Source organism: Calliphora vicina, chromosome 4, assembly GCF_958450345.1.
Source record: "Calliphora vicina chromosome 4, idCalVici1.1, whole genome shotgun sequence".
NCBI classification, from domain to species: domain Eukaryota; kingdom Metazoa; phylum Arthropoda; class Insecta; order Diptera; family Calliphoridae; genus Calliphora; species Calliphora vicina.
Genome location: NC_088783.1, coordinates 7,438,241 through 7,449,096, shown reverse-complemented (window position 1 = coordinate 7,449,096; position 10,856 = coordinate 7,438,241). Strand labels below are relative to the sequence as shown.

Below are 10,856 nucleotides of genomic sequence, written 5' to 3'. Positions count from 1 at the left end.
GACATACGGGCGTACGGGCGAATATTTTTTATATATGTAGTTTGACATTTGTGCGTGCTATTTCTATAATCAGCTGTGCTGCCGATGGCACCTTATTAAATGCACCTTGAGCCAAAGATTCCCATAAAAGAAGTACACAGGCATCAGCAAGTGAGCGGCTGACCTCAGCCGGAGCAGGAGTATAAGGTTGCCATATTGGTGACATTTTATTATCTCCAGTTTTTTTTGTACGTTAATAACTCAAAAATGACAACTTGTTACTCAAAATGTCAGTTTAAATTCAACAGCTGTTTCTTTGTTTAGTTCTTTTTCGATTCTTTCTTCAGACGTATTGCATTCTCGCAAGTTTTCGTTGAAAAAACTTAAAAAAATACTATCATTTATTTACGGAAAATTACAAAATTTTCCTGACTAAAATGCGTGCCTTTACTTAATTCGTGTTAAAATATTTGTTTTGTTTCTATTTCAATTTATAAAGTGATATTTTTATAAAAATTACTACGATTAAGTTAAATGGTGTGAATTTTGTACTTGAGAAGACTGAGAAACAAAAAAATAAAAAAAGGAAAAAACACAAAACAAGCAAATTTAATAAATAAAACATGATTTTAAGAATGAATACGAAGAGCAACTATTATTAACGTTGAAAATAAAGTGTTTGTTGTTAGTGTATTTGTTGATGATTTTGTAACGACGACAACAACAACCACAACATAAGCAGCCGCAGCAGTAATAAAACATTCAAATGTTTACAAAGGATTAAATGTTTATTTACTAAGCCCTTTTATATTTAGAAATTGAAAAAAGTGAGACAAAAGACCTACGACGATAAAAACTAAGGTAAACGCCATTGTTTTATCCGTTTTTAAGAATACTTTAAAATAATTTATCGTGTTTCTTATAAGAAAAAAGTCTTGTGATTTTCATTAACTTTTTTAAGTGTGTAATCGTCTGCAATTTAAATTTATATCAAAAATTTAATAAAGTATATCTACATCTACATCGCTTCAAACTCTTTTTAATAATGTTCTCGAAAATAATACTTTAGTAATTAAATAAACAATTAAACAAACTTAATTTTTCATTGCAATTAACCTTTTTTCGTTGCCAATGAAAATAATAGTGGTATTCATGTTCTTAAGCAGTAACACCGTATATAACACTTTTTGTTTTAACTATAGAACCGGAGTTAACAGATCCAAGGCATTAAATTAGTCGCATATCTTCACCTTAAATGCAAACGGACGTAACTACACAAAAATTCAAAATCAAGTTTTTGATTGATTATTTACATATCTCACAAATTTTTAGACTCCTGCGATCAAAAGAGACAACTTTTTTAATTGAAGTTTTTTGCTTATCTGTAAAAATATAAAAGTGATTCAGTAGTTGACAATACAATTGGAACTTTTCAAATATTCAATTAATAGTCATAATCCGAAAAATTCCTCCACCACCACGTGCTAAAATATTGTCCCAACTCTCACCTTAAAGTATACCAATCTCTTCAATTTCAAAGAAAATTCGACAAAATTTGGTACAAACTTTTCTATTGCCCCAAAGAATTGAATTTAATTTAATTAGAATCGGTCCATTATTTCCCAAATGGGGCTTAGCATTTGATAGCACTATGTATCTGAAAATAGTTAAGCACTCATAAATATCTTAGTTATATAGATATCCAAAACAAATTCAGTTTTATATCAGCAGAACTTGCACTATTAATTTTGTGACGATCGGTCCATAATTAGACATAGCTCCCATATATTGTACATTAAAAAAAAACTGTTAATAATCATCTCGGTGTAGGGTTTCATATGGTCGGGATTGACCGAATATACTTTCTTACTTGTTTTATTTAATTTACTTACGTTAGCAACAAGAAATAACATAATTAATTAAAAAGTTAGCAGATTAAAAAACTAAAACTTTGTTGTTTCATTTTTACAAATTTATAATTTTTTGTCCGTATTTTGCGATCTTTAATATTTCTAAGGGATTGAGATTGAGACACTAGTTCACTTCAAAACACGTACTACTTGGTTACAATCCCTGATGTAATTGTATGATATGTATTGGATCCATTCCGTGCCCTGAAAAACAAGACCCATACCATAATATTGTCATCGCCAAACTTAACTGTATTATTTGTGTACTTGGAGTTCAGTCTCATCCCCTTACGCCGTTTATATATGTTCTCTTAAATTATATTTGGATTTATTCGAATAGAGAACAGCATTTCAGTTCTTTGCCAAATTTCAAAAACTAATTACCTATCAGTTTTATGTTATTGATAAATGCCTGGGGAGTTATGCTATCTTGGAGTAGTTTTACGAGGTCTTCCTCCCAGATGTTGAGTTTCAACAGTACTTGTCTCACGCAATGACTGTCCATTTTAATAACAATTTAAAATAAAAAACTTGTGCGAAAATAAATAATAATTAAAATAATTAATGAGGCTATTTACATCTTGTAGAAATTTAAAAGTTTATATTGTTTTGTCAATCCTAAATAAGAAGTAAAGTTTAAAAACTATTTTTTAAAAAACTTAGGCCGGGTAACATATTAAATTTTGGCTTAATCAAAGATATAATTAATTTAATTTTTATGAATAAAATATATTCATAAACCAAAAAGGAACTTTTTGAACAACCATTTAAGTATTATTATTTTTAAGTATTTATATAAGTAAGAATTGTTAAAAACAATTTCAATTTTAATTTTTATTAACAAAAAAAGTCTTTCGTGGTAATTGCTATAATGCAGATAGCTTTAATAAAGTAATGAAAAATAAACACATTTTTGTTGGTTAATTAATTTTATGCTCTACATATTTTCTATTAAATTGTGATCCAGCTCTCTATTGAACATAATTTGAATGTCATTTAGAAGTTTTCGATTTAATAAATATGTATTATATTTTATTAAATATTATATACGTATTGTAAACACAATAAAATGAAACACATACTATCGCTAACACTGAATAACAAAACAAAAGTACATATCTGTAAATTTTAATTAAGTAAATAAAAAAAGAAACACTTAACTGATTTGTTCTGTATAAACTTTAAAATACAATATTCTAAAAACCCATAACAAGGTTAATGCTACTGTTTCCGCTAAAAAAATACCGTTACCGTATTTAAAATATAAATATTTTTTTTTTAAATTTTATTAATATTTAATTTATTTAAGGATGAAATTACCTTTATCAGTAAAATGTAACGGTAAATACCATTACCGCTATGCAATACTGCAATTACCGATACCGTTAAAATAACTTTACCAAAATAACCCAACTCAGCGTTACCAAAGAGTATCCAAAACCGAAAACCGGTCAACATTTCATTTCATGTAAACCCGAGCAGTTTCGATTTTTTTTAAAAACCGATTTATATTTATCCCTCTTTCCAAACCAAAACTAAAATCATTTTGACATTTTCGTTTGCTGAAACCAGCTAATTCATATCTGTAAAATTTGGGGTATTAATTTAAAAATTTTAAATACGTAATTCGTTTATCAATTAAATAGAATTAAAATAACAACTGTCATTTGTAATGAATGGATTGTAACGATTTCCAAAGATAAATGAAAAATGTCAATAAATTATTATTATTGTTCATACATATATCACAGATTATTGCAGATATTAAACAAATGACAGTTCTCTATTCAAACCACAACCATTTTCTTATCTGTTGCCTATTACTGAAACGAACTGATTCATATTTGTATAATTTGTGTCATATAGTTTTGTAAATAAAAAAATTCAAGTTTTTATATTTAATTTGCTCAGCACTGTATTCCCTGTTCTACATTTAATAGGGGCTATGAAAACTATCACCACATTTTAAGGTCTACAAGAAAATAAAAACAAATTGTTTGTGTTTGATAACAATTTGTTTTTACAGCAAATACAATACTCGCCCAAATCTTATTGTAATTACAAAATTTCAAAGATAAGAAATACGTATGAATATACATACTCATATATAAATCTTAGAGATTTCGTTAAATAAAAATCAATATTTACACAAAATAAATTGCAAAAAGAGAATACTTTTAATAACTAAATATGTATAAATACCAACAATTTTTTTTTTTTAAATTGGCACAAAATACTTATGTTTGTATTAAATAATGATGAAAATATTTCATCCATTATATAGGTACGACAGACCGTCTTCATATTCAAAATAAACGAAAGAAAAAGATTTAATGCTACGACAATGGATACGGGCGTATGTGTGTACAATAGATAAATAAATATACAATTATATATCAATGTGAGTTATGGAATATTATTTGACATTCGGTTTATTTTGAACTTAAATAATTACAATTCAATTTATTTGCTGGACTACATACAAATCTATTTTATCAAATTTCTAACACATAGGTGCTAAAACATGACGCAGTGATTTAAAATGATTTAGTGGTAGAATCTTTATTTCATTTCAATTTAATTTATGATTTATTTTATTGTTCGAATTTAAATATTTTTGTTATGTTTCGATAATTAAATAGTGAAACGATATTTCGGACTGGTATATACAAATGTTATTTATATCTTATCTGGTTCACTGATTTAAAGATAATTAAGCTTATATTTTCTTTACAAGTATGTATATATGTACGTATGGATGAAAATGTTCAAAACATTTGTGATTTTTTCCCAATATAAATATGTACAACAAACATACAAACTATGACGTTTGCCATTTGGATGAAAATAGATTCGCCACAAATGTCACTTGGCAAAAGCATTAATGTTTAATTGTACATACAATGTATTACTTGTTTACTTAAACCAAATTCTACACAATTTATTTATTTTATGAGAGTACATATTTTATTAAAATAACTATTTTATTTAAAATAAAATTAAACCTGGAAAGTTATGGTTCATTGATAGCTTAAAGATTTTCCAGAGTTTATTATTTATTCAAAATTTAAATTTTAATTAACATAGTTTAAATAATTCTTAAGTAAATATTGATAGACATCGCAATATATACAATATTTGATAAACAAATTTTTGTGAAATAAATTCAGATTAAAAGAGTTAACAAAATATGCTTGTAGTTAGCAAAACAGACATCTGTTGATTCTGGCCATAACGTGAAAAGGCTGAGCTTAAATTTCAAGAAACTAATTCAAACGAGGTAATATTTGTTAGTCTTGTTTATGGTTAATATATCTACAGACTTATTCATCATGAAACATTTTATAATAAGAGTTTAAGTCAGGTACCATTTTCAGCAACTGTCATTTCCCATAATAATTCAGCGATGAATGAATTCTATTAAAATAAAATTCTTTTAAGAGTTAGAATGGATTTATGGAATGAATGGCTGATATTTTAGTGTATTAAGCTCAAATATAATTAATTAATTCGAAGCTCTGAATACACAATTAATCGTTTGTTCTTTTATTAATAATTGCTTATAATTATTAATTTTTTCTGAAATATAAAAGGCGAAGGCCCTGCAGCCAGATCTTTTTTCTCTATATTTTTTTAAATTAAATTTGCATTAAATAAATATTAATACTAACAATAATAATTCTGAAATAATTTGAAGTAGTAAATGCCATAGAAGTCCTACCCTAATTATGGGCTTTGATCGAGTTAAAGTTGTGACTTATTATCGATATTTTCTTACCCCCTTATTCATAATCAATTTTTAATTTTATAAAAGGTTTATAAACAATTTGTTTTATAAACCTGTAATATATTTAAAAATTGATTATGAATAAGGCCTTTAGTATTTTAAAAATCAAATTAAATTCATTCATTATTACCAAGGTATGTGTGAATTGTTTCAAACTTAAGTGTTATTGTTAATGAATTCATTAACGATTTTAACTTTTTTTATTTACATTTTAATTTATCAAAAACTTTTAAATCAATTTTTTCTTATTACCACCGACAAGCCAACAGATTTCCAATACTTAAATAAATTATTATTAATGATTAATTTTTGGCCAATGTTGTTGTCTTAAGTAAAAACCATTGAAATGTGTCATCCATCAATTATAAAAACTGTAATTGATGAGCATTTCGTTTTTAAATATTGACAAACTTATAAACACATAATTACATACTCTATACAATGTATACTATACATACATCATATTTATTTCGTAATTATTAAAGCGAATCATACCAAAAAAATATATCAATTAAAATTTATAATGAATTTAATAATTTAGAGAGCCAGAATATTTAGGTATAATACAAATTTATTATTTTTTTATATAACATTTGCAGCATTTATTTTATTTAGATTTTATATTTAATAGTTTTTTTTCCTTTAAAAATATTTTTTCAGATTTGAATTTTTTAAGTTGCCACCATGAAGTTTGCTGAGCATTTAACGGCTCATATAACGCCGGAGTGGCGTAAACAGTATATTAACTATGAGGTAAGTTTATAAAAAAATCATCAGAAAATTTAATATTTTTACATTTAATTTTTTTTTACAGGAAATGAAAGCCATGCTTTATATGGCTGTAGAAGAAGCTCCCTCTGTTGATAGTGTGGAAGATGAAGTTTTGAAAAGGCATTTTGCCAATTTCGATGAAAATTTTTTCCATTATTGTGATAAAGAATTGAAAAAGATCAATACATTCTATTCGGAAAAATTAGCCGAAGCTACACGTAAATTTGCCACATTAAAAGCAGAACTGAAAACTTGTATCGATGAGTCTGAACGCAGTGCAAAAAAGTCGAAAGCTTTAAAGAAAGCTGGCTTGCCACATCGCAAGGCCCAAGAGTTAAAGCTCGCATTCAGTGAATTTTATTTAAGTTTGATTCTATTACAAAACTATCAAAATCTTAATCACACCGGCTTTCGTAAGATTCTTAAGAAACATGATAAATTGTTGCGTGTTGATACTGGTGCTAAGTGGCGTCAGGATCATGTTGAAGCTTCACATTTCTTCATCAACAAGGATATCGATAATATAATCAATGAAACAGAGACAACAGTTACCACAGAATTGGAGGGTGGTGATCGTCAACGTGCTATGAAACGTTTACGGGTTCCTCCACTTGGCGAACAACAGAGTCCTTGGACAACATTTAAAGTGGGATTATTTTCGGGATCATTTATTGTTTTGGGTATTGTGGTGGTATTGTCGGGTGAGTAATTTTTCATAATCACACATACATATTGAGGTACTACATTCTACCCTAGATTTTCATGAAAATTAGTTTTTGAAGATACAATTTTCAGCAAACAGGTGATATAAATTTTAAAGCAAAAAAATGTTTTTTAAAGCTTTTTAGACATTTTTTTAATTTTCTCGCTATTTTAAAAAAATCAAAATCAAAAATTGCTTTTTAATTCAAGTTTTCTTACGAATTTGTCCAAATATTTCAAATTGACTAAAGCATTTTCGAGATATCTCCCATTTTAGATTTATATATACATATATTTGAGCCGGAATAAGAACTGTATAAACGTCAAAATAAGAACAATTCTTAGGCTTTTGTCCGTCCTATTCGAATTAAATCATATACAAGTCATATTCAACCGAAACACTTTCAATACCTACCTACAAATAAATTGAATAATTTTGAAGATTTAAATCACCATCAGTGTTAAGCATTTTTCATTTGCCACCCCATAAAGATTTCGGAGTTGATATAGCCAAGAACATCTGTTTGTTGAGATCAACATAAGCAAACACCGCGACTATCTCAATTTTTATACCCTTCACCTTCTCACGAAGGGTATAAAACGGGACAACCTCGATTTTATTTAAAATTTGTATTTTAAATTACAATTTGGTGAAGGGTATATAAGATTTTCGATCAATATCTGGATTAATAAGTCATTAATATATACAATATGGATATTTAAAATTTTGAATATAGTCCCTCTATATAGTATATAATTTAAAAAATGGCTAAGATCTACATACTACATAAACGAATCAAAACAATCATCATTTATCACAAATTTTTTATTAAAATTTTCCTTCACAATTTTTTTTTTTACAACTTTTGTCTCAACATTTTTCAGCAATTTTCCACGATATAAGTGGAGAAAATCTAAAAGTTACGTTTCGTCTGTATCGCGGTCCCCTGTTAATAATCGAGTTTATATTCCTGATTGGTGTCAATATATATGGTTGGCGTTCTTCGGGTGTTAATCATGTACTTATATTTGAGTTAGATCCAAGAAATCATTTATCGGAACAGCATCTTATGGAATTAGCAGCTATTTTTGGTGTCATTTGGACATTAAGCATGTTGAGTTTCCTTTACTCGGCCAGTTTAAGTATTCCGGCGTTTATAAATCCTCTTACTTTAACCATTATTATGGTGCTATTTTTAATAAATCCCTTTCATGTGCTGCATCATGATGCACGGTTTTGGTTGTTAAGAATATCGGTGAGTTACAAAAATGAACAAAACAAAAAAAATAAAAATACAGTATTTGAAATATTTTTTTATATTATTCTGGTTAAAAGGGTCGTATGATAGCAGCACCATTCTTCCATGTAGGATTTGCTGATTTCTGGCTGGGTGATCAGTTGAATTCCTTGGCCACAGCTTTATTGGATTTTGAGTACTTAATATGTTTCTACTTTACCAATGGCAATTGGTTTGAGGCTCGTGATGCTTCAATTTGCATGGAAAAGGACTTTATAATTAGACCCATATTTAGTTGTCTACCAGCTTGGTTCCGTTTCGCTCAGTGCCTCCGACGTTATCGTGATACACGTGAAGCTTTTCCTCATTTGGTAAATGCGGGAAAATATTCTACCACTTTTATGGTCGTAATATTTGCAACTTTAAAAAGCTTCAATAGTCGTAAGTACTTAAATAATACTCAATTAATGTTTATTGTTTAATCTCCTTTGGGTTTTAGGTTATTATTCCAATACATTTGACAATCCTTATACATGGTTGTGGATTGTGGCTTCGGTGACATCTTCTTGTTATTCTTACACCTGGGATATAAAAATGGATTGGGGCTTGTTCGATAAAAATGCTGGCGAAAATACTTTCTTAAGAGAAGAAATTGTATATTCTTCAACTGTGAGTTTCAGTTAATAATTACTAATTAAAAAGTTCATTTTATAATTGTTTGTATTTTTAGGGTTTCTATTACTTTGCTATAGTTGAAGATTTATTGTTGCGTTTCAGTTGGGCCTTGTCGTTTTATGTAACCGAAATGAAATATTTAAGCGGCGATATTATGACTTCAATAACTGGAATTTTGGAAGTTTTCCGGTATGTAAATTATTAATTTGTTGCTGTGTAAATGTTAATATAATACTTGTTGCCTTGCCTTACAATTCACAGTCGCTTTGTTTGGAATTTCTTCCGTCTGGAGAACGAACACTTGAACAATTGCGGTAAGTTCAGAGCTGTGCGCGATATTTCTATAGCTCCCATAGACTCGTCAGACCAAACCCAAATACTACGAATGATGGACGAACATGATGGTGTTATTAATCGCTACACAAAAACCAACCGTCCAAAACCCAAAAAATCTAAAGACCCCGAGAAGAGAAGTCTTCTACAACCCCGTGGTTCCCTACAGGATCTCACAATCGACATCGATGGCACTAAAAAACTTTAAAGCGAAAAAAAGTCTAGCCAAATAATAATAATCACTTAATAATTTTAATTTATTTTAGTTCAAAACAGCAGTTAAGTTCAATAGTTAATTTTAATTTGCCTTTAGTTTAATTCCAATTTTTCATTTCCTTTATTATTGTCGAGTACTTAAAAGCCATTAAGAAAAAGCAAAAAGACCTTTTTAAAATGCCATAAACTTAAAACGTAATTTTTTTTAAGGCAGTATTACTTAAAACCTAAACTAAACAAATGATCTTCCTCGTGTTTCCAAATATAATTGATGATACCACATTACATTCCTAACGTTTATAAAGAACATTAAAAATTATAACCTTTATTGTTTTTGTTTTTTTGTTTCTCCCAAATTGTATGTATTTAGTATATTTTGTATGTGTAATTTGATTTTGATTTCTTTACTGTAAGTGCTAAAGTTAATGTTTCTATCTATCAACAAGTTTTGTTACAAAACTTGGCTCGTTTTATTGATGAGCTCTAAATTTACTTATACATAATTAATATTAATTAAAATGAAAAACTATAGTTTACATTTACAATATAAAAAAATAACTAAATCGTGAGTAATATTAAGAAGGAAAACAAAAATGTAAAATATAAAATCAATTTAAAGCAAAAAAAAAAAACGTATTTTTTTTTATTTCAGAATTTAAGAAAATCGTTCAAAACATCTCTCAGTTAAACAGATTATCAGTTTAACTTAATACATCATTAAGTTAGATCTTTTGAAAGCAATTTTAAAGCAAAAAAAGTTTCAGGCTTTAAATTTCCTGAAATTGGTTCAATATTGATTAAAAAAATTTAAAATCTGGAAAGGTCTTTGATATACTTTGAATACTGAAATATAATTGATCAATTCACAAGGTCTCTTATCAGTCATATCGTTATAATGACATAATATATCAGGACTCGGTAGCTTGGCTTAACCGACTCTTAGGCATTCGGCGCAGGTCTCCTCTGGTTGGTTACGATAACACGATAGCATACAGAGTAGTATTATTTTAGGACATTTTTTGCTTGAAAAACAATAAAAACCATTGTTAAATATTAGGACATTATGACAATATGACATGTTAAGTGGCCTTGTGAATGTTCGACTATATGACATTGTTAAGAAATTCATAAGCTTTTAAACTCCCAAATCACAGTTACAGTTTTGGATATTAATTTAACCCTCCGTTAGTCGCAATCATTTTCAATTGAGACTAGTCGCAATGTATCAAATTGATATCAATAAGA

General features: G+C 27.9%; 1 protein-coding gene across 1 annotated transcript; it reads left to right on the top strand.

The window, feature by feature from the left end:
- Positions 1-331: 331 nt before the first annotated feature.
- Positions 332-10,243, top strand: LOC135957128 (solute carrier family 53 member 1-like). Its single transcript, XM_065507805.1, has 8 exons — positions 332-840; positions 6,337-6,429; positions 6,491-7,148; positions 8,035-8,405; positions 8,486-8,828; positions 8,887-9,056; positions 9,118-9,251; positions 9,324-10,243. The coding sequence occupies exons 2-8, from the start codon at positions 6,361-6,363 to the stop codon at positions 9,601-9,603; spliced, it is 2,025 nt and encodes a 674-aa protein (XP_065363877.1). The 5' UTR covers positions 332-840; positions 6,337-6,360; the 3' UTR covers positions 9,604-10,243.
- Positions 10,244-10,856: the final 613 nt, after the last annotated feature.

Bases quoted from the DNA above. Each gene is read 5' to 3' on its own strand.
- LOC135957128 (XM_065507805.1), top strand. From the start codon at position 6,361: ATGAAGTTTGCTGAGCATTTAACGGCTCATATAACGCCGGAGTGGCGT. The intron at 8,406-8,485 runs GTGAGTTACAAA...TCTGGTTAAAAG, and splicing joins TTTGGTTGTTAAGAATATCG to GGTCGTATGATAGCAGCACC. The intron at 9,252-9,323 runs GTATGTAAATTA...TACAATTCACAG, and splicing joins GGAATTTTGGAAGTTTTCCG to TCGCTTTGTTTGGAATTTCT.